Here is a 24,829-nt window from a genome sequence, read left to right on the forward strand (position 1 = left end):
TGAAACTGCACTCCTCAAAATCACCAACGACCTTTTCCTCTCCTCTGACGCTGGCAACCTCAACATTCCCATCCTCCTCGACCTCAGCACCGCCTTTGACACCATCAATCACTCCATCCTCCTCACCCGACTTGAAACCACCTTTAACATCACCGGCACTGCTCTCTCTTGGATCAAATTATACCTCTCCGACAGGCACCAGTTCATCTCCATTAATAACTGCAAATCCCCCACCGCTCCCCTCCCCCAAGGTGTCCCCCAAGGTTCAGTTCTCGGCCCCCTCCTCTTCATCCTCTACCTGTTCCCCCTTGGTCACTTAATCCGCCGTCATGGTCTCCAATTCCACTGCTTCGACGATGATATCCAGCTCCTCATCTCCACCAAGTCAATCTCCCCCACCACACACTCTACACTGACAAACTGCATCACTGAAATAAAATCTCGGCTTCAAACCAATTTCCTCAAACTAAACTGTGACAAATCCGAAATCATCATCATTGGACCAAAAACGCTCACCAAATCCACCCACAACTTCACCCTCAACATCGACGGTTTCTCAGTATCCACCTCCCCTCACATCCTGAATCTTGGCATCATCTTTGATCAAACCCTCACCTTCGACAAACACATTAAACACATCACCAAGACAGCCTTCTTCCACCTCAAAAACATCGCCCGTCTCCGTCCATCCCTCTCCTCCACAGCTGCAGAAACCCTCATCCACACCTTCATCACCTCCCGTCTGGACTACTGCAACAGCCTCCTCCATGGTTCACCCTCAAAAATCATCAAAAAACTCCAACACATCCAGAACTCCGCTGTCCGTCTACTCACCCACTCCCCGACCCGTGACCACATCACCCCCGTCCTTTACAAGCTCCACTCGCTCCCCATCCCCCAGAGAATCCAGTACAAAATCCTCCTCATGACCTACAAAGCCCTCCATAACCTGGCCCCATCCTACCTGACTGACCTCCTCCACAGACACACTCCCACCCGCACCCTCCGCTCTGCTGCTGCTAACCTCCTGTCCCCCCCCATCCGGACCAAACTCAGATCCTGGGGGGACAGGGCTTTCTCCATCGCTGCTCCCACCCTCTGGAACTCACTACCTCAAACCATCAGAGACTCCTCCTCACTCACCACATTCAAAACATCACTTAAGACTCACCTGTTCAACACTGCCTTCAACCACTGACCGTCGCTTCTCCTTATCCTTCCTTTTTTGTTCGTTGAAATGAAATGTATTATTATTATTATTATATGTAGATTAAAGTCACCCAGGAACAGCACCTCATATTTCGCTTGGGCAGCTTGCAGCCCAGTGGTATGAACATTGACTTCTCCAACTTTAGATAGTTCTTCTGTCCCTCTCTTCCCCTTCCCAGTTCTCCCTCTATCTTCCTGTCTCCACCTATATCCTTCCTTTGTCCCGCCCCCCTGACATCAGTCTGAAGAAGGGTCTCGACCCGAAACGTCACCCATTCCTTCTCTCCTGAGATGCTGCCTGACCTGCTGAGTTACTCCAGCAATTTGTGAATAAATACCTTTGATTTGTACCAGCATCCGCAGTTATTTTCTTACATTACATGATAACTGCTGTACCTTTGCTACACGCATCCCTAATTTCCTGCTTGATGATATCCTCAACTCACCACTGCTGTTTGGTGGTCTGTATACAACTCCAACAAGTGTTTTCTGCCCTTTGCTATTTCGCAGTTCTACCCATACCGATTCTACAGTATCCAAGCCAATGTCTCTCCTTGCTATTGCATTAATCTCCTCTTTAACCAGCAATGCCACCCCACCTCCTCTTCCTTTCTGTCTATCCTTCCTAATATTGAATACCTCTGCATGTTTAGTTCCCAGTCTTGGTCATCCTGGAGCCATGTCTCCGTAATTCCAACTATATCATATTCCTTAACTACAACTGCACATTCAATTCATCCACCTTACAACAAATGCTCCTCGCATTAACGCACAAAGCTTTCAGGTTTGTTTTTTCTTATCTCCATTCTAACTTTTGTTTCTGTTCTCCTTTTATCAAGCATGTGAGTGAGGTAAAAAAAAAGAGGAAAAGAGCCGAGTGCTTGCACGAGTCGTACAACAGGGTCAAAAATGGGGAAATTAGCACACAAAATTACCAGTTTCAAGCCTCTTTTAGTGCATTTCAAAGTAAAAACAGACATTACAAAATAATGTGAATATATCATTGTACATAAATAACATTTTGAAGTAAATTCGCACATTAATTGATAATCAGCCCAAAAAGGTGGTAATTGGCTTTTCTGCTGTGTTTTATATTTTAACCCTGTCTTAATTAATTTAGTTACATAATCTTGCACTTAAATTTAATATTTACTCATTACAGTTCCACCACTGGTTTTCTGTCACTCTTGGTTCCAGAGCTTTGCTGGTTTATCCAGCAGGTCAAGGAAGTCGCTCGGCGATGGGGATAGATGTGCTGGCTCCAGCTGGGCTGGAGTTCCAGAGCCCCGGCCGCAGGTTGCAAATTCAACCCACCGATTGTCCGTGGAACTCCCGATGAGGTTGAGATTAGCTGCCTTGCCCAGCCTAGGTGCCACATCGTCGGGGAGACTTCCAGGGCGCGGGGGTTTTCTCGCGGAACCCCTAGCGACCTCTAGTGGAACCCTAGTGTTCATTACAAGTCTATACATCGTTTATTTATTTTTCTTTCGTTCTTTCGATCCAATTTCTCCGTTTATTTGGCAAAGTGAAAAACGCGAAAATCATGCAAAAAGCGGGGAAAATGGATTTTTAAAATGCGGAAATCCGTGGAAATGCGGAAAATTCACATGCCTGTTTTATGGCCCTCTGTCTCCTTGCATTGGGTCCCATCCCCCAGCCCTGTTAGTTGAAACGTGACCTTTCCTACACTCTTTTTCCCGTTAATTGCACGCAAACGGTTCCACGTCCCGTCTACACTAGTCCTACCTACCTGTGTTTGGCCCATATCCGTCTAAACCTGTCATGTCCATGTACCTGTCTAAATGTTTCTTAAACGTTGCGATAGTACCTGCCTCAACTACCTCCTCCAGCAGCTCATTCCATACACCCACCACCCTTTGTGTGAAGAAGTTATCCCTCAGCTCGTATTAAATCTTTTCCCCCTTTCCAGAGTTAACCTTTCTGGTTCTACTCTGGAAAGAGACTCTGTGTGTCTACCAAGTTTACTCCTCTCATGATTTTGTACACCTCTATAAGATCACCCCTCATCCTCCTGCGTGAATGTTTTTGTTCTTGACCGTTCAGTCTGCAGGGGTGACCAATAACTTCAAGTGTGCAGGAAAGAACTGCAGATGCTGGTTTAAATCAAAGATAGAAACAAAATACTGGAGTAACTCAGCGGGACAGGCAGCATCTCTGGAGAGAAGAAATGGGTGACGTTTCGGGTCTGCAGGGTCTCGACTGGAAACGTCATCCATTCCTTTTCTCCAGAGATGCTGCCTCTCCCACTGAGTTACACCAGCATTTTGTGTCAATCTACCAAAACTTCAAGTTGCCTCTTAATTTCCTGTCTCAATCTCACACGGACATCAGTTTTCCACACTGCTCTAGCACAGCTCATGGAAACAATCCTCCAATAAAGTACTCTATGCCTCCCATAATCACTCTTGGATCCTGTCACATTGTGACAGTCACTCCTCTTGTCATTTTTCCAGTCCTGTGTTCCATACAGTCATAGCCCTTTGCATTATGTCTCCAGTTCTCTGTGCATCATGAAACCTGTTTGATCTCTAACATATTTGGAAAGCGTCATTGGGCTGCACACATGCCTTATTGCCACCTGTACAGTGTTTTTTTGTTTTATATTTCAGATTTGCAAATTCAGCAGTATTTTGCTTTTACAGTTATACTGGTTTTCCTTCACAGTTGCTGGATTGCAACAGAAGCCAGCTTCTTGTGAAGCAACACTTTTGGAAAAACTTTGTGATGCGGCCAAAAGACAGACGCCACCATCATCTCAAGGACAATGAGAAAAGTGGAATAAATGCTGGCCCTCATCCCATTAATCAATTAGGAGAACCATTTAACAAAAATTATGCTTAATTGAAAAACTCCAGTTGAAACATAGCATCCATGATTGATGTTTGAATCAATTTCCTATAACCGGACATTCAGTGGAGGAATTACTGTCTATGCTGCTGTTGATTCCCAGAGTCCAGTTGACAGGTGATGTGCTTACCTGTCCTGAAGCTGTGAGCCCTGGCGTAGTGCTGGACGGGACCTGGCCTGTGGCTGGCTGCGGATCGACACTTGGTTGCACTGTTGTTGGACAGCTGACCGTGGGTGGTGCAGGGCCTGTGGTTGCTGGGCACTGCTCTGTCGATGGTGCAGTGTAGAGATGCTGATTCCCGGAGTGAGGCTTCTTCTGGGAGAGTGCGGTGGCCTGCTGCGCACTCTCCGCCAGAGCCAGTGCCAGCAGGCGGGCGGCACTCTTTGGGGGTGGAGGTGGTGGAATCAGAGGCACTGAGTTAACCGCTGGAGCTTCCACTGGAGGAGTTGCTGCGGAGAAAACAGAGGCATTTAATTCATTTACAAAGAGGTCGTCACCTTTGAGTTTGGTCCCACGCGCCGTTGTGAGGATTTAAAAGGCTCTGGGCTCCAGTGGAGCTGCATTTTGGGAGTGGCGGTGTGTGACGTCCAAGTGCTGTGTCTGAGAAGAAAGTGCTGAGGTTCTGTCCTGACTGGCTTCAGCGAAGAAACGTAGAAGTGAAAACTTAGGATAATAGAGGGTCAGCTTCAACTTAAGACAGAAAGTGCTGGAGTAACTCACTGGGTCAGGTAGCATCTTTAGAGAACATGGATAAGCAATGTTTATGGTCCTGACCCGAAATGCAGCCTGACCTGCTCAGTTACTCCAGGACTTGGTGTCTATTTTTTTGTAAACCAGCATCTACAGTTCCTTGAATAGTAGGGATTGAAGAAGGGTCTCGACCTGAAACATCACCCATTCCTTCTCTCCAGAGATGCTGGAGTTACTCCAGCTTTTTGTGTCCATCTGCTGTTCCTTGTGTCTTCTTCAACTTTCCCTTGACCCATTTTCATGATCCTCTACAAGATCCGTGATCTCCTGCACATTTAGTTAGGAGATACAGCATGGAAACGGGCTCTTTGGCCCATCCAGTCCAATCTTGTGGCCAAGATGGCAGTCAAGGCAGTCATCTAAACCTCCTGCAAGATGTGGGAGATCAGGGAAGCTTGCAGTGAGCCTGGTGACTACACCTGTGGGGAGCGAGTCCAGCTGCAGTGAGGAGATTAACCCAGGTTAAAACGGGTATTGGTAGGAAAATAAACTGCAGGTATCACAAACTGCTGGAGTAGCTCAGCGGGTCAGGCAGCATCTAGAGAAGGAATGGGTGACGTTTCAGGTCGAGACCCTTCTTCAAACCTGCAGATGCTGGTTTAAATCGAAGGTAGACACAAAAAGCTGTAGTAACTCAGCGGGTCAGGCAGCATCTCGAGAGAGAAGGAATGGGTGATGTTTCGGGTCGAGACCCTTAAAGGGTATTAATCTCTGGATTACTTTGCCCCGCCCCCTCCCGACATCAGTCTGAAGAAGGGTCTTGACCGAAACGTCACCCATTCCTTCTCTCCCGAGATGCTGCCTGACCTGCTGAGTTATTCCAGCATATTGTGTCTACCTTCGTTTTAAACCAGCATCTGCAGTTCTTTCCCACACAATGAGTAACACAGAGAGCAAGCAGTCCGTGTGGAACTCAAAGCCTGCTGCCCTGGATGTACTAGAGAATGACAATGCCAATCCCACATCAGAGTGTGACACTGCATAACTACAGCTCCCCTGGGGCAGAGAGCAGCTCTGTGCTGGTCCCATTCTGCAGAGTATGCAACATCACATCACAGCCTCAAGTCTAAACTAACTGAAACCAGCACATCAACCCGGTCACATCAGGTTGTAAAGGAGAAAAGGGGATTTAAGGGTTAAGGTGTATGTGATCAAATGCTACATGAAGATGAACTGTCACTAAATTAAAATGCATACCTCAGATGCCGGCAAGTCTACCTCTGTGTAGATGCTGGCTTGAGATTGCAGAAGGGGTGTTGTAATCTTACAAAGGACAGGATACGGATACAGAAGAGCACCGGGTAGACTTGAGCCTCTTAACAATTACCACAAGGTTGAGCCCCAGGAAGATGTGTTTATGTTAATGGTCTGAGCCTCGTTACAATCACTCTAAAGTTGAGCACCAGGAAGATGTTTTTATGTTAATATACTCAATTGTTAACCTCGGACAATGGCCAGTGATAGTGGGTGATGATTCATTGAACTCCCATCCTCTTGCAAGACCGTTACAATCACTCTAAAGTTGAGCACCAGGAAGATGTTTTTATGTTAATATACTCAATTGTTAACCTCGGACAATGGCCAGTGATAGTGGGTGATGATTCATTGAACTCCCATCCTCTTGCAAGACCACCTGTGTGGGGTGTCTGGTTCTGTTATCACTTCTAAAAACCCATTGTATTTGGTGCATAAAAAGGTTGCTGAAACACTCTGTAAGTGAGTGGGGTCTTCGAGTGACTGCTAGTATGCGAGCACACTAGTTGCAGCTCTCCCACTCCCGCTGGCGTAATAAAGACTCTAATGTTTTACCACTTTATGGTATTGTTGTCTGTCTATTAGAATCGAACTTTAACAAGGTCTGAGTGCAACACTCCACCAGCACCACCACCTTCCGTCCCACTTCCATGCTTTGGGACTTGAATGGCTCAAAGTACATTCCCCACTGCAGTGAGACAGAGAATGTCATGGTGACACAACAGATCTCTTTAGCATTACGCGCAACACTCTGCCAGCACTCCCCCCCCAGGGCTGATGTGACATTGTGATCTCACTCAGTACCCACTCCCAATTCCTCAACGTTCACTCTCCAGGACAATCATGACAATACCTTGAAGCTGCTGTTACTCTGGACTCGGGCTGATCACCAACGGGGATGAAACAAACTATAGAGCGGAGGTGCAGAACCTGGCGGACTGGTGCTCGGATAACAACCTGTCCCTAAATACCACCAAGACCAAGGAGCTGATCATCAACTTCCGTAGGTCACATAACGGGGAATATGCCCCGATCTCTATCAACGGGGTCAGTGTGGAGAGAGTGTCCAGCTTCAAGTTTCTGGGCACTCACATTTTGGAGGACCTAACATGGTCCAATAACACTGCTGCGCTGGTCAAGAAGGCACAACAAAGACTGTTCTACTTAAGAACACTGAAAAAGTCTGGTCTACCCCAACAGCTGCTGACGACCTTCTACCGCTGCACCATAGAGAGCATCCTAACGCATGGAATCCCTGTGTGGTACCTCAGCTGCACGGAGGCAGAAAGGAAAGCTCTACAGCGGGTAGTCCATAGAGCTCAGAGGACCATCGGAACACAGCTACCAGACTTGGAGGGCATCTACAACACACGATGCCTCAGAAAAGCCACCAGAATCCACAAAGACTCTTCACACCCCTGCAACAGTCTGTTCGAACTCCTTCCATCAGGCAGACGATACAAGGCCTTCTATGCCCGCACCTCCAGACTCAGGAACAACTTCATCCCCAGGGCCATAGCTGCTATGAACCGGTCCTGCTGAGCCGGATGGCCACAACGCATAGATCAACTTGCACTTTACCCTGTCCAAAACTGTTACAACTGTTCGTTTCGTTGGGTTGCTGCTGTCTAAATCACCTAAATTATTGCATCGTATGGGAGGCGCATTCCCAATCTCGTTGTACCCCTGGGTACAATGACAATAAAGATATATTGTATTGTTGTATTGTATTGTATTGTATTATGGCACAAATCAGTTCCAGTGAGGACCGATACTAATCATGTGCTGACTAAAAATTGAGTTCCCTCAACACTCACAGGATGGCACGTTGGCGCAGCAGTAGAGTTGCTGCCTTACAGCGTCAAAGACCCGGGTTCGATCCTGACCCCGGGTGCTGTCTGTATGGAGTTTGTACGTTCTCCTCATGACCTGCGTGGGTTTTCTCCGGGACCTTCAGTTTCCTCGCACACTCCAAAGATGCATAGGTTTATAGGTTAATTGGCTTGGTATAAATGTAAAGGAAATTGTTCCTATTGTGTAGAGAGTAGTGTTAATGTGCGGGGATCGCTGGTCAGTGCGGACTTGGTGGGCCGAAGGGCCTGTTTCCATACTGTATCTCTAAACTAAACTAAAAGACCAAATACTAACCCGTACAGCCCACATGCACAATGTAAGACTTGGTATCATGACTCCTGCATCTCAGAGCTATGCACAGTTGCTTGAAATGCAGCACGTTCTCCAAATGCCTCCCAATAAAGATTGGCCAGGTTTAGTTTAGTTTAGAGATGCAACACGGAATCAGGCCCTTCGGCCCACCGAGTCCACGCTGACCAGCAATCAACACACAATAACACTATCCTACACACACTAGGGACAATTTACAATTATACCAAGCCAATTAGCTTACAAACCTGTACGACTTTGGAGCGTAGTACGAATCCGGAGATCCCGGAGAAAACCCACGCAGGTCATGGGGAAAACGTACAAACAGCACCCGTAGTCAGGATCGAACCTGAGCCTCTGGTGCTGTAAAGTATATATATTCTCAATCAACACTTACTTTGTGACTGGGTAGATGGTGTGGTCTTGTTCCGATTGGTCAATTCATGCCATTCTGGGCTTGGTCCTTTTGCCTGCATTTGTGACTGGGCCGATGATACAGTCTTGAGTTGACTGCTGGATTCAGGCCAATCGCAACTTTGTCTTTTAGTCCCTGCTTGTGACTGAGGAAGTGGTTTCGTTTTGTTCTGACTGGTCAGCTCATGTTGGTCTGCACTTTGCCATTTTGTACCTGTTTGGAAATAGGGATCTGGTGCAGGCTTGGGGTAGCAGGGCTGATCCGGCCAGTCTGGACTTTGCCATTTAGTCTCTGAGACTGCCGCAGCAGCAGAGAGCTTGCTGTGGATCTCCTGACGACAACCCTCAGGCAGTTGCATGTCACTGGTCTTCAGCAACATGGACATCATCTGTGGAGGCGACTTGTTGACGTTACTGTTGGCCACTGGGCTGGTGCAAGGTGGAGACGAGGCCAGGGAGACAGCAGCCATGTTGCCCATCATTTCAGATACACGTGTCGGAACAGAGATGGCGATAGGATCAGAAATAGTCAACATGGGAAACTTGGGTGACTTGCGTCCTATTTTTGGGGAGAAGGCATGAACCACCTTTTCTGCAAAAGAAGGTGGTTTGGCCAGTCTCTCATCAGTGGGGCTCAGATCTGGTGAGAAGAATGGGCTCAGTACTTTATCTGGGGAGTGAGAGGCTGGTTCAGAACTAGTGGCACTACCAGGGGTGAAACACACACTGCCAAAGACTGCCTCCCTCGCACTGCCATTCAGCTTGTCTTTACCAGTGGGCAAGGATGTGTTTTTGTCCAGCCCCAGTAGTTCTGCCCGTGGTGGACTACACTGAAAGGACATTGGGTCAAAGTCCAACCCTGCCGCTCCCATATCTGGTGGGCTCAGTTCTACTTCGTCCATTCTAGGAGACACCAGTGCAGGCACTTGGAGCATGGCATCCTCTTCTTCACTATCGTCGTTGGGAGGGTTGTCGTAGGAATTGCAGTGGTTTAGGCCGGAAATGACACTGACGTTGAAGGTAGCGGACAAGGCATCGCTGCTGGACCGAGGCCTCCTTGGTCTGTACACCTTGGATTCTCCTGCGGAGGAACAAACAGCACATTAATCAGCACACACTTATGAAAACACAAGCATCAATGAAATGAGTTCTAATGTAAATTTTAAATCCCTGGTATTTTTCTGAGCTTTGTGACCTAACACTTGCTGTATCTGCAAATACGTTCACATTTAGTATGGAGCACCAAGTCTTCAACACGCCCCTATCCTGCAATCCCCAATCCTGTCCCCCCTTGCTGCTCAGTAAGGGGTAGGCCATTTAGAACGGAGATGAGGAAGAACTTTTTCAGTCAGAGAGTGGTGAAGGTGTGGAATTCTCTGCCTCAGAAGGCAGTGGAGGCCAGTTCGTTGGATGCTTTCAAGAGAGAGCTGGATAGAGCTCTTAAGGATAGCGGAGTGAGGGGGTATGGGGAGAAGGCAGGAACGGGGTACTGATTGAGAGTGATCAGCCATGATCGAATTGAATGGCGGTGCTGGCTCGAAGGGCTGAATGGCCTACTCCTGCACCTATTGTCTATTGTCAGTAGATGCCCCCAATCACAGGACAATCACCCCATCAGGGAATCTTCAGGACTGTTCCATCTACCCCTCTCCACGTTGGAGAAAACGTGCAGGAACAAGCAGGAGCTGAACACAAATGTGACTCTCCCTGCTGTCTATGCTGTCGACAGTACCCACCCACTGCTGGGCTGGGACCCTTGGTGATCTTTCAGACCCATCGGAGGCCAAACCAAGTAGGTATGGGAGCAGCGATGAACTGAGCCTGGTCCTATTTATTGACTTGAAGCCAGATCCAGATCCTCGCCCATCCAAGTGTCCCGTAGGCATTGTTCTGTGCTGTACCACAATGGGATACAGCAGCACCAAGCACAGGAGTGATATGGTGATATATGTAGCAGGGCAGTGAAGAACAGAGTCAGCAGAGCAGGGAAGATGTGACCATGGGGCAATGAGAGACCCTTGAGTCAACCAGTGAGTGGGGAGCAGCGACACAGCAAGGGCTCTGGGATATGTGTCTTTAGCTATGAAATAACGTGGAGTAGATGGGTAAAAAAAGGAAAACAGAGGAAGGGGAAGGCTGGAGGATCCGGTTCTGTGCATCTGGTTATATGGTTAAAATAAAACAAACTTTTCACCAGTTGCCATCGGAAATGTGTTAGTGTGTAAATCTTGACTCTACTTAAAGGTTATGAACTACTGTCAGCATGTTTTACAAGCTCGCGTGCCTGTGGACATCCCTGTTCAGGGAGACTGGGAACGTGGAAGGTTGGGTGTCTCCCCTGCAAGTAGGTGCACACAAACCTACTGAACTCGCAGCCCCACTCAACCCCATAACAAACCAATGCGTACAACAAAGAGCTCGCCATAAAAAATAATTTTAAAAATCCACGAGGCCAGAACATACATGACATGATGAAAAGCTGAATGCCTGGCAGACATCCAAGGCACCGATGAAAGGTGTCTGAGCTGTCAAACGAACCATGTTTCTCTTTCCACAGATGCGCCCGAGCTGCGGTTTGCAACCTTTTCTGTTTTTATTTGAAGTACAGTGTTGTGTTCTAGGCAACACATATTCTGACCTTGGAGACTCACCAAGTTAATTGGTGATTTAATTTGAAGATTCCAGAGCTAATTGGGTTAATTAAGAAGAGAGATTTCCTGGATAAGTTATATCTCCTTGAGTTCAGAAAATTAAGGAGTTTATTTCCAGGGTTAGACGAGTCCAGGACAAAGGAATATAATCTTAATTCTGACACTGACCATTCAGCCAGGAAGGGCTGTTCACACAAAGTTCATAAGTTTATGTGATAGGAGCAGAATTAGACCATTCGACCCATCAAGTCTGCTCCACCAAGTCTGCTCCATGGTGAACTATCTCAACCCCATTCTCCTGCCTCCTCCCCATAACCCTTGACACCCGTACTAATCAAAGGCAAAAAGCCATGGAGATGAGTGCAAAATTTAAAGTGGTAATTATCAGGAACAGCTTGGAGTTTCTGAGTTACAGAACTATACCAGTGGCATGAACTGAGACTTTGTTCATCAAACAATGAGCACAACACATCGCTGTTAATCACCTGCACAATACAACCCTGTTACATCTGGTACTCTTCTCAGATCTTAAATAGCCTTTTTAAGCCTGTGTTACCTCAATCATTGCCTGTGCCTTGTGCAAATCTATTCATTCCCTTCATCAACTTTCTCTGCCACCTCATTAAAGATCAAGCAGGTTAATCAAACCTCAATTGCCTTCAACCAATCTTTACCAGATCTATTTTCTCAAGTCACATACACCCAAACGGCTCAGAGTTCTAGTGACAGAGATTGAACTGGCTGGCCTTAACTGCCTGGCCTGTCCTCATAGGATTTTAAAGCAACAGGGTTACAGCGACCTATCTCTCCAGTTCGTCTGGCAGCTGGTCCCACTCTCCTCAACCCTCTTTACAAGTTAAAACGAACCTGTTCTTTTATTTTTGCAGGTCTTTAACCCAAAACATGAACTCTATTTATTTTTCCACAGATGGCGTCTGAACTGTTGACAGCACCAGTACAATGTATAAATTTATACACTAAAAATATACTGCACTTATGTGCTTCCAGTTGAAACAGTGGAAGTGGCAGCAATCATACTGCGACATGCAGTAAAATGCGTAAAGAATCAGCAGTTCGCTCTGTACTTACCTTCCACATTGTGCAGAGATGAAAGAGACTCTTCACTTTTAGCAGAGCGAAGTGTTCCTGAATCACCCTTTGCTGATAAAACACAAATGAACAGGATGAAATCGCAATCACAAACAGCTGCTCAATCCACAATTTTATACCTCCTACAGAAAACATTAAATTACGCCTTCTTTCTGCAGTTTCCCGTTGATTCACATAACGCTGAAGCTTTTAAAATAAAAAACTTTGACCTTCACCAACTCTGTGTTTTCTTGTCCACCACAAATGGTTGGCACAGTGGCACAGCCGGTTTCGTTTTGTCTTTTAGTTTTGAGAAACAGCGCGGAAATAGGCCCTTCAGCCCATTGAGTCTGCACTGACCAGCAATCCCCGCACATTATCACTATCCTGCACACTAGGGACAATTTTCATTTATACCAGGCTAATTAACCTACAAACCTTTACGCCTTTGGCGTGTGGGAGGAAACCAAAGATCTCGGAGAAAACCCGCGCAGGTCAAGGGGAGAACATACCAACTCTGTACAGACAGCACCCGTAGTCCGGATCGAAGCTGGGTCTCTGGCACTGTAGGCAGCAGCTCTACTGGTCGCCACTCCGTGCTGTATCTCTAAACAATGCTAAACTGAGCAAACGGTCACTTTACTTGCACAACGCAGGAGGACAGCCTTATCAAGGACTAAAGGGGAAGAGTGCTGCTCCCCCTGGTCATCACACACCTGCCAACACCATGGACCTCATCTCTGTTGGCTCGCTGGGGTTGCGGTGCATCTTACGTTTGACCACGGAAGAGGACTTGCCGAGGTTGAAGAAAGAGCGCCAAGTGCCAACAGGTGACTTCTTCGATTTGTTGGTTGTCCTCTTCCTGGATAACGATGGTAAAGGACTCTGCGTTAAATACTTGGCTGCTCTGTATTTGAAACAAGTGTGCAGGTTGAGTGAAAATAACATGCTTTAGAACATAAGAAGCAAAAACATTGCAGAGGGTGAAAAATGAAAACAGGTTAGGGTTTGCCCAGCATGTCTACGGAAATAGACAGTTTACATTTGAGGTGGATGACGTTTGGGAGCTGGTACCACCTCAGATCTCCAGCGACCCAGGTTTGATCCTTGCCTTGGGAACAGCCCCTGTGAACTTTGTATGTTCTCTTCTGACTCTGTGGGTGTTCACTGTGTGCTCCTGGATAGTGAAAGGCCTGGATAGAGTGGATGTTTCCATTAGTGGGAGAGTCTAGGGCCAGAGGACCTAGCCTCAGAATTAAAGGACGTTCCTTCGGGAAGGAGACGAGGAGGAATTTGTTTAGTCAGAGGGTGGTGAATCGGTGGAATTCTTTGCCACAGAAGGCTGTGGAGGCCAAGTCAATGGATATTTTTATGCCAGAGATAGAAAGATTCTTAATTAGATTCTTTTTTTAGATTTAGAGATACAGCGCGGAAACAGGCCCTTTGGCCCACCGAGTCCGTGCCGCCCAGCGATCCCCACACATTAACACTATCCAACACACACTAGGGACAATTTTTACATTTACCCAGTCAATTAACCTACAAACCTGCACGTCTTTGGAGTGTGGGAGGAAACCGAAGATCTCGGAGAAAACCCACGCAGGTCACGGGGAGAACGTACAAACTCCGTACAGACGGCGCCCCTAGTCAGGATCGAACCTGAGTCTCCGGCGCTGCATTCGCTGTAAGGCAGCAACTCTACCACTGCGCCACCGTGTCGCCTTAGTGTGGGTGTCAGGGGTTATGGGAAGAACGCAGGAGAATGGGGCTAAGAGGGAAAGATAGGGAATGATTGAATGGCAGAGTGGACTTGATGGGCCGAATGGCCCAATTCTGCTCCTAAACTGGACATTGCCCCTTACATTGCAGGTAACCGAAGAATCAAAGGGGAGATGTTGGGCTTGTGAGAGAGACTGTTGGGGTAGGAAGAAGGGACCCGAGTGATAGGGTTGCTCTGTGCGGAGAGCAGACGAGTGGATGATGGGCCAAATGCCCCCTCCTCTCTCATAATAAATAAAACATATCTTTCTGAGCGAAGGTAATTGACCTGAAACAGTGGCTCATTTTCTCTCTCCACATCCTGGCCTGCTGAATGCTGGACACAAGAAGCTGGAGTAACTCAGCGGGTCAGGCAACATCTCTGGAGCGAAGGAATGGGTGATGTTTCGGGTCGAGACCCTTCTTCAGACTGATGCTTTCCAGCAGCTTCTCTTTTTGTACATTTGTACATCTTTAAGCGAGAAATCTGTGATGATATTTCAGAGAAGGCAGCTCACAAAATGCTGCAAACTGGATGGATGAAATGGCAATTTAAACCTTTTGATCAAATTGGCTGCAGATGATTTTAATGTGTTTTGAGGGTTAAACTGTTTCCCAGGTTCCCAGACACCTGGCCGCTGAAGAGATGTGAAGGCTGCCTTGGGTAGAAGATTTAAAGTGCTGCATGTAAGCTGAGAAAGTGCTGTCTCTCCTGACAACAATTCCTCATCACAACCCTTCCCCATTTCTAAAGTAAAGGCACCAAGGCCAGAAGCACTCGAAACCTGCTCAACCCCAGGTTATTGATTGGACCTGCCATTCCAAATGACATGGTGGGGGAGAGAGAGAGAGGATGGGTGGGTGGGTGGGAGAGAGAGTGGGCAGGAGAGAGGGGAGGGTGAGAGAGAGGGGAGGGTGAGAGAGAGGGGAGGGCGGGAGAGAGGGGAGGGCGGGAGGGGGGAGAGAAGGAGAGAGGGAGGGGGGAGCGAAGGAGAGAGGGAGGGAGGGAGTGCAACCAGAAATGTTTGCAAAAGAACATTCCCACCACAGCTTTATGCTAGGTACATTTCTAAACTACACTAGCAAAGGGAGCGTTGGAGGCAGTGAAGGTTGCTGACCTGTCCACAGGGAAGTCGATGACGGTGTGGAAGCGCCCCTGTAGAGCTGCTGGTCCATCTCCTACTTCGATGTACTTGCTGTCAGCAGTGAGCGGGGAGTTGATCTGGAGCTGTGTGCGAGCCTGGGCCTCCTCCAGGGTCAGCAGCTTGGTGGAAGGGGACGACACCAGCAAGGACTTGGGCCGAGACAAAGAGGTATGTCCTGCAGGAGAAACCAGAGGAGTGGGAGTGAAAGTGGCACAACAGGAGACTCCAGCAACACAGCCACATCTTGCCAACGCAGGGCTCGCTGGCTGTCTGAAGCAGTTACATGCAGAGACTCTAAACATTGGTATCAGACAATTGAAAAGTATGAAACATAAACAAATTGGGATAATCCAGAACCCATTCACTGGATTCAGGCCATTAATGGTGTGTAGCCATGCAGTTTAGATTCCTCACAGCACTCCACTAAACAGCTTCTCACTTCCAGAAAATGTGATCCTGCAACAAACACCCCCCACCCCACCACTCCCATTCCAGGAAGTCCTTTCCCACCTCTCAATACTTGCCGAGAATCCGAATCAGCATCCTCTACTCCAGAGGAATGGGAGCAACTTCCAGAGAGCCTGTTGCCACACGCCACGTTCTCCCCATCGGTGAGGCATGCTGGCACAGTTCCCTCACAGCCCAGTCCCACTCTGCCTCCCATGGGGTTTCCCCAGGGCGCTCCACGCTGTTCTCACGCACCACAGTGCCTGGTGGGGCTTAATTTGTCACTGGTGTGCACGGCAGCAGGGAGATCAGAGGGTGGCTGATGGGCTCAGGAGATAGAGGAAACGAGTGGGGGCAATGGGATTGATGGGCTTGGTCCAGACACCGGCATAATCCCGTGCACACTTGCCCACATTAACATGCTCTTCGACACACACACACACACACACACGGTCTTGCGCACACTCGCTATGCTCTCATGCACACGCTCACATTTTTTTTGACACGCTCTCTTACACGGCCCACTCGTGCACACTCACGGTCATGCACGCTCATTCACCACCTCACATTCTTACACACTCTGAGGATGGGCACACTGCCTAACAGGCACTCATTTAGTGCACCTGCGTGTGAAAGTAGGATCAACTGTAGGCTCTTAAACCTGTGCCTCCATTCAATGTGATCATGGCTCATCTACCATTGACACGTGCACATGTGTGAAAGCAAGATTGTGTGCGGCTGAGTGAGTCTGTGTATGAAAGTGTGCTTCTCGAAGGAGTAGTCGGCAATGTGCTCATTTAGTAGTCAATGTAAAATAATGATGATCTTTCTTTTAAAAAGATTGCTTTAACCCAAACACTCTTTATGCCAAATACAAATCATACCTCACCAAAGTAGCTTGGCCACACGATCAGCGGCCTGGCCTGGCCTGGGTTATGCTGAAGCGGGGAAGCTGAGAGCAGGGTAGGCCTGTGTATCGGGCTGTTGACAGTGTTCCTGTGGGAGCTACCAAGGTGCAGTCTCGCTTGCACAGATATACATCTTTGGAGGTTTCGCTACGTGCATGATCCTCATGTAGTCTTACTTATACATCAAATGAGGCGGCCATTTGGCCTTTTGAGTCGATGCCAGCTCGCAGAACAATCCGTTAATCTCATTCCCACACTTATTGCCTTGTAACATATTCCCTCTCCGGTGCCCATCAATCTGCCCACCACTGATTCTCCTACCATGCATTTATGGGCTTCTCACCATTGCCAATTAACCTACCAAATAGCATATATTTTGGGATCTGAGAGGATTCTGCAGCACCCAAAGGAAATCTATGCAAACACAGATGGGAAGTGTGGGCTCGACACAGAGTGAATAGGGTTAATTGACAGCAACCAATTAACCTACAAACCTACAAAAACCTGCATGCCTTTGGGATGTGGGAGGGAACAAGAGCACCCGGACAAAACCCACGCAGTCGCAGGGAGAACGTGCAAACTCCACATAAACAGCACCCAAGGTCAGGGCCGGACCCAGCTCTGGCGCTGTGTGGGAGTACTCTACCAGTAGCACCACTGTGCCACACATTTTGAGCAATGATTCCTTTTGGCTTTTTTCTGTGGAGTTTAATTCTGTCTCCTGCGCTAATGAACATCCCCCCTGGGCCCAGTAACTCATCTCCCACAGGGGATACAGATTCCCTATTCTCCAACATCTGAAAAGAGATGTTTAGTTTAGTTGCCTTAGCCCCAAAGCTTTCACATGATACCAGAGTTTGCAGAAATAGTCTGACCCCCACCTTCAGTCTAGATCAATAGATTAACTAATTTAATAGGACAAGTGCTGGAATTAATACATCAAGGGGTGGGGAGTGTGCAATGTTGTCAAAGCAACATGGGTTTTTAATGGACAAAGGTTGGCCAATTAGCAGCTCAGTGAAAGGAGAACAATGAAAGAAATGTTACAATCTTCCGATCTACATTCAATTTGGGATAGTGCTTTCATCAGCAGCCCATTTCCTGACCATGATGTGGTCAGAGCAGGCAGATCAAGGGCGGCTAGTGAACAACTCACAAACCCTGGTCCAAATTATTACTGGCTGTTCATATAAAGAAAACGGGAAATAACTCAAAACAGTGAATCATGAGGGCCAAAATAGGCAATGTTCATAGCAATAAAGATTAAGGAAAACCTGAATGCATTTTATTCACACATTAAAAACCAGGGAGGGTGTGGGACCACGAGCGAGTGAAATTTCTGCCTGGGCGCAAGAGGATGTGGACGAGGTACTAAACGTTTACTTTGCATGGTAGTTATCCAGAAGGACAGGGAGGATAGTTAGGTCAGTGCAGGTATGCTAATATTCTCGGGCATGTTGACATCAAGGAGCTGTTGGATCACTTGAAGAAAATTGAATTGATCGAAAGATTGAACATAGAAACACAGTGCACTCCGACCATCCATCACCTGGTCCACTAATTCTATGTTATCCTATTTTGTCATCCATTCCCTGCACACTCGAGGCAGTTTACAGAGGCCAATTAACTGCAACCCTACCTCAGTACCAAACTACTACAACCTTTGCAAAGGTTGTACTGCATACCATGGCTTGCACGATTGTGTCCTGGTTGCCAAGTATAACTGATAATTTATTGTATTACGGTTTATCGTGTATTTATTTGTTGTGTGATTGCATCCAATGTGCCGGTAAAGCTGCAGCAAATAAGAATTTAATTCTTCTGATCCTGGTGCATATGACAATTAAACACTCTTAACTTGATGCTTGAGTATTGTGTGCTGTTTTGGTCTGCATCACTGGAGGGATGTGAAGGTTTTGAAGAGATTGCAGGGGTTTGCCAGGATTGTGCCTGAATTAGAGTATTAACTGCAGGTTTGAAAAACTTGGATTGTGTTCTTTGGAATATTGGAGGTTGCAGGAAGACCTGAGAGAGGTTTTGAGAGGCATAGATAGGGTAGTCAGAGTCTTGTTCCCAGGGTGAACATGTCAAATACTAGTGGGCAGAACTTTAAGTTGAAAGGGGGTAATCTTAAAAGAGATGCACAAGGCAAATGAGACTGGCGTGTGCCCAGAACGCACAACAACCAGGGTGTGTGGTGGATATGTTGGTGAGACATTTAGACAGGCTAGTGAAATTGGAGGGAATGGAAGGAAATGGAACAGAGGCTGGCAAGTGGGATTAGTTTAATTTGATATTATGGTCAGCACAGACATGCTCGATTAAGGTCCTGTTCCTCTGCTGTTCTGTTCTATGTTCACATGGATCCCTCTCTGAAGAGAAGGTTGTATGATAAACCATTGAATCCTGCAAATCTTTGAATCAATTTTGTCCTGTGGTAGAAATACGTTCTACAAGACTCAAACTGCTCCTGAGCATCATAGACCAAGGAATGAACAACAGAATCACATTTGGGGAGCAAACACACTGATTATGTCCTGATATGGTAAATAAAATAACTTAGTTGGCAGATGCAAACCATAAAATGTTGCTCTTTTGTTAAATACTTGTCCCAAAATAAACACACAATGTACCTGAACATAGGGATTCTGCAGGATTAGAGAACAGTATTATTCATAGGACAAAAAGTGAGGGATTGCTGAAGTAACTCAGCGGGCCAGGCAGCATCTCTGCCAAGTAATAGGTGGATACCTGTGACAGGAAGGGAGGGGGGGAGGGGTTCCAGAATGCATATGGTTGAACAAGACCAGAGATGAAAAGACAAAAGGTGTAAGTTCAGGATGGAAGAGGTACGAACTGTGAAGCCAGAGGAAGGAACATCGGTGGAAGGGTAGAGGGAATGAGAGATATGGGTGCGAGTGTAGGTGGGGCACAAGGAAGAGGGCTGGAGGAAGGTGGGGAGAAGGGAAGTGGAGGGGGAAGGGGTGTTTGTAGATTAGCTCCCTAAAATTGGAGAATTCTATGTTCATGCTGTTTTGCAAATTTGCAAGTGGCCTCACTCTGGCAATGGAGGAGGCTTAGGACAAAGATCAATATGGGAATGGGAAGGGGAGTTCAAAAGGTTAGCAACCAGGAGATGCAGCAGGCTTTGGCAATCTTAGCGCAGGCGTTTGGCAAAACATTTGCCTAGTCTACCCTTATTCTTGCCAATATACAAAAGGCCATATCGGGAACACAGAGTGCAATAGATAAGGTTAGAGGAGGTGCACGTGAACCTTTATCTCACCTGGAAGAACTTCTGAGCTTCCTGGATGGATGTGAGGGATGAGGTACATAGAAACATAGAAAATAAGTACAGGAGGAGGCCATTCAGCCCTTTGAGCCAGCACCGCCATTCATTGTGATCATGGCTGATCATCCACAATCAGTAACCTGTGCCTGCCTTCTCCCCATATGCCTTGATTCCACTAGCCCCTAGAGCTCTATCTAACTCTCTTTTAAATTCAGGTATATGGTGTTACATCTCCTGTGGTTGCAGGGGAAACTACCTGTGGAGTGGGTGGTTTGGCTGTCGTAAAATACTGTTCTTCAAGCAGAACGTAACCACTCCAGAGCAAAATCCCATGTGAATATACTGACCATGAAAGGCAGGAGTTAAACTATGTGACCACAGAAACAGGAGTCCTTCAAGCTAATTTCACCATTAACTGAGATCATGGTTGATCTGTGGCTAACTCCATGTTCAATAACATTGTTGTTAGGCACAGATTTATCAGATTCAGATTCAGCTTAACACTGACCTAGCACCAATTAACATCTTTAGAAGAAATCCAAAGACTTGGCATGCTTTGAATGTAGAAATATTCCTCAGCATCAGTTTTGTAATACCCTGCCTCTAATTTACACAAGCCCTGATCGTGCTCTCACCAAGCTCCAAAAACTGTTCCCCCATCTTGAAAACGTTGATCAGATCACCTCCAACTTTAATTCAAGGATTGTCTGCCATCCTGCAATTTTTGTTCTTGAAACCCACACATTTATGCTGCAACCTTCTATCCCTGTGCTTCTTCATGATGCCCAGAGCTTGGCTGCTCTCAATGGTCTGACTGCACGGAGACTCATTGTTTTATACAGTGGGCTGGATTGAGACATACCTGCACCCTCCCGGATTAGGGAGCTAAGCTTGGAACTGAACAGGACATCCACATGATTCAGAATGAATTCAACCACCACAGACTGAATCCGAACCTCCATAAAGGCAGCAGTGCCGCTGAAACAAGCCGATTCGATCTGCCGGGACCTGGGAAGAGAGTCAGAGCAGGCAGGTTAAGATGGATGGATATACACTGTCCCAGTAAGAAAGAATGCACGTGACCAAGTGTGACTGAGCAAGTGCGCATGTGACTGAGCGAGTGCGACTGTGCGAGTGTGACAGAGCGAGTGTGACTGAGCAAGTGTGCATGTGACTGAGCGAGTGCGACTGTGCGAGTGTGACTGAGCGAGTGTGCATGTGACTGAGCGAGTGTGCATGTGACTGAGCGAGTGCGACTGTGCGAGTGTGACAGAGTGAGTGTGCCTGAGTGAGTGTGCCTGAGCGAGTGTGACTGAGCAAGTGCGCATGTGACTGAGCGAGTGCGACTGTGCGAGTGTGACTGAGCGAGTGTGCCTGAGCGAGTGTGCCTGAGCGAGTGTGACAGTGAGTGCGCCTGTGTGACTGAGCAGGCGTGTATGTGCGACTAAGCGAGTGTGACTGAGTGAGTGTGACACAGTGAGTGCGCCTGTGTGACTGAGCGAGTGTGCCTGAGCGAGTGTGTGTGTGCAACTGAGCGAGTGTGACTAAGCGGATCGTGAGTGGGTGACTGAGCATGTGAGTGCTCGAGTGTGTCAGCATTAGTCCAAGAAAAACTAAGTGCCCAAATGTGAATGTGTGAATGGATCGTGTGAGTGAGCAAACAAGTGTGAACAAGTGTGAGTAAGTTAAAGTATGTGACCAAGTAAATATTATAACCACTACTCTCCACCCACACCAGAGTCCCCAGCTGTACAGCACACCTCTTCACTCCCAATAATAGACTTTCTCGCAAGAGAAATCATACCCAGGTGGCATCAAATCACAGAACATCACCCACAGAAAGAGAGAACCATGCCCATTCAAACACCCTCCCAATAAGACCCAGCATAGATCGGCCCAAAACACAGAAAGTTTCCTCAGAAGAACACAATTCCATTCCATGATGAGACTAGAGAAATATACAAACATTGTATTGATTGATGACAATATGGTTTAAAAATGGCTGATGTGCATTAAAGCACACATGTGTGATAAAAACCCTTTCCCCTCTGATGCTATCTGCTAGTTGATATGGCTTAAATTTCAGGTAACACATTATTCAGCAAATATGATTAAATCTCCATCTCAAAGATTGAAAGACGGCATAATTACCAACTCCTGCCACTCCCGGCTCCTCTCCCTACTTCACCATGGCCATTCTCACCTGTATTACTCAGGAGATGGGGCCTCGTGCCACCTGACAGTCGCTGGCCCAAGCTGAACCTGACTACATTCATGCCACAAACTCTGTGATTTACACAACAGAGTTTTCAAACCAAGGTAGTGGAAAGGAGAATGTTAAGGGTGTGGTGCTGGTGAAGTGGCTAACTTAAGACACACAAAATACTAGAGTAGCTCAGCGGGTCAGGCAGCATCTCTAGAGAAAAAAAATAGGTGACATTTCGGGTTGAGATCCTTCTTCAGACCAGAAATGTCACCGTTTCCTTTTTTCCAGAGATGCTGCCTGACCCGCTGAGCTGCTCTAGTTTTTTGTGTCTGTCTTCGGTTTAAACCACCATCTGCAGTTTCTCCCTACACAAAGTGGCTAACTTGTTAAACTAGTGATTCAAAGGCCTGGATTTAAAAAAAACAGAAGCCAGAGTTTTCAAAAAAGGGAAATAATTTGTAACAGTGGCCACAGAGCCACGTGATTATCATAACAACCCAATGGTCTAAAGAAAGATCGTCTCTGCCATTCCCTCCACAGATGCTCTCTGACCCACTGAGGTCCTCCAGCTGTGTGTTTTTTGGTCATAAAAACCCATGGTTCACTAATGTTTTTATGGATAGAAATCTGCCGTCCTTACCCAGTCTGACCTAGATTTCAAACTAATAGTGGAGGAAATGTTTGAGACATTGGATCTGTTAAGAATTGTTAGCACAGAGATATTAGAGAAGATGGCAAATCTTGAAGTGGACAAGTCACTGGGACCAGATGGGAAGCAACATGGCAGCTGAGGGAAGTATGCCAGGATATGATGGGGCACTGAACATGATCATTCAGTGGTTTGTGGACACACCGGCAGTGCTACTGTGCATGTCTACACAGGGGCACCCCGGACAGAGTTGTTGCCTCACAGCACAAGACACCAGGATTCAATCTTGACCTCCAGCGTTGGCTGTTTGTTTTTAAAGGTAGAAGTGAGAGGGTGATGACTGACGTCAGAAGTAGAGGTGAGGGGGACTGTTGTTAGTTTACAAGTGGAAAACAGCTTTGCATCTACAGGTAATATCGCTGATGGGCAGCATACAGTTAGAAATGTGAGGGAGCCACTACAACCATTCTTCACTCATCACTCACTTTAACATGTGTAACATTGGCCCCATCAGTAAACCTGCGGGCTGACCAGCTATGTTTGTGGATGCTTTTTACTACCCAGTTCCAGCACCATCCATCACAGCCTTATCAGCTGCTGCCAGCAACAATAGGTTATTGAGTCGACCTTTTCAATTGAAGGCATTACAGAACAGTAGCACAATGTCAACATCTGTGCGATACGGATTCTGAGATCTCACCTCAGTAGGTTGGGAGCCCAGACGATAGCCAGGTTCTTGGTGTGCATGTTGGTGATATAACTGTAGGTTGCCAATTGAGCCAAATGCCTCATCAGAAATTCGAGAGTCCTGGACACCAACAAAACACAAGTTAACTACGTTAGCACAATGCACAGGACAGAAAGCAGAAATTTCACAAATATTAGTCACAATTCACCCTAATGGTGTTAAGGCAGCCAACTGACAACAGGTAGAAAAGTTACAGGAGTGATGTGCATTCATCCCCCAGTGATGTTAATGCAAGACTGTTCACAACTTGGACATAAGTAAAGTGCCAAAGGGTTGCTGTGTAGTGATGGAAAGAGCACACTGTGTCCAAAACCACTCTCCAAGAGGAGGTTGGCACATTCGTCAACAGTCGTGAGTAGTAGCTGCGTGCAAAGGCGTCCCAAGTGAGCAGGTTCAAGGTTTTGATGCAGTAGAGATAGTTGTGTAACCGGTGTGGGGTTACAGCAGGCCAGAAACGCAGTCCCAACACCCACACCTACCCATGTCACAGCAGTTAACGTTCTTCATTTGTGTGCTGCAACTGCGTTTTCTGTACCAGAAATTACAGAGATACTACTCCCACTTTGGAAAGGAACACAGAGATTTTAATCCATCTTCATGTTTCCCAAAGCTGAAGAATTATACGACAGGGCAGACACCGAGAAATACACTGAGGTTTTCACAGCATTCACCAATCTGTGTGTACGTACCTGTAGTGAGGAGGAGGAAGCTGCTGGATCACATCATGAATTTTAACCAAGCGATCCTCATCAGAAGCCACTGAGACAGAATCCTGCAGGACACGTGATCAAAGTAAACAGTACTCTCACACAATCACAGCCTGCACACACCCCCAACACAACATAGCCCTCCCTCTTCAACCTGCGTGGGTAGGGTGAGAGTAAAGGCTGAGGGGCTAGAGTTTTACCCCACTTTTGTGTATTGTGCTGTTCATAGTGCATATTGAACAACTCAGGAACAGGCCTTTCGGCCCACATGTTTGTGCCGATCATGATGCCACGTTAAATTAATATCCCCTGCATGCATGTGATCCACATCCCCACACTCCCTGTACATCCATGCGTCTATCCAAAAGTCTCTGAAATGCCACGATCATATCCACCTCCACCACTACCCTTCTACTTGTTCATTTGCAAGTGAATAAATGAAAACACCAGAATATGTTGCAATAAATGTTAACATATGCTGAAAAACTATCTGAAGAGCCAAATGGATGAGTCATAGAGAGTGGAAACAGGCCCTTTAACCCAACGTTCCCACGCCGATCAACATGCCCC

At 47.0% G+C, this 24,829-nt stretch overlaps 1 protein-coding gene across 3 annotated transcripts in view; it reads right to left on the minus strand.

Annotated features, from left to right (window-relative positions):
* The window catches only part of arhgap32b (Rho GTPase activating protein 32b), a 415,224-nt gene that overhangs the window by 12,697 nt on the left and 377,698 nt on the right, over window positions 1-24,829 (minus strand). For all 3 annotated transcript variants that reach the window (XM_078426922.1, XM_078426925.1, XM_078426924.1), the window contains 8 exons: window positions 24,242-24,324; window positions 23,505-23,612; window positions 20,812-20,957; window positions 15,276-15,477; window positions 13,116-13,306; window positions 12,400-12,471; window positions 8,643-9,740; window positions 4,208-4,527 (listed from right to left, as the gene is read on the minus strand). In XM_078426922.1, the coding sequence (XP_078283048.1) occupies window positions 4,208-4,527; window positions 8,643-9,740; window positions 12,400-12,471; window positions 13,116-13,306; window positions 15,276-15,477; window positions 20,812-20,957; window positions 23,505-23,612; window positions 24,242-24,324 (2,220 nt within the window). The remainder of the gene's footprint in view (window positions 1-4,207; window positions 4,528-8,642; window positions 9,741-12,399; window positions 12,472-13,115; window positions 13,307-15,275; window positions 15,478-20,811; window positions 20,958-23,504; window positions 23,613-24,241; window positions 24,325-24,829) is intronic.

Source organism: Rhinoraja longicauda, chromosome 32 (assembly GCF_053455715.1).
Source record: "Rhinoraja longicauda isolate Sanriku21f chromosome 32, sRhiLon1.1, whole genome shotgun sequence".
Taxonomy (NCBI): domain Eukaryota; kingdom Metazoa; phylum Chordata; class Chondrichthyes; order Rajiformes; family Arhynchobatidae; genus Rhinoraja; species Rhinoraja longicauda.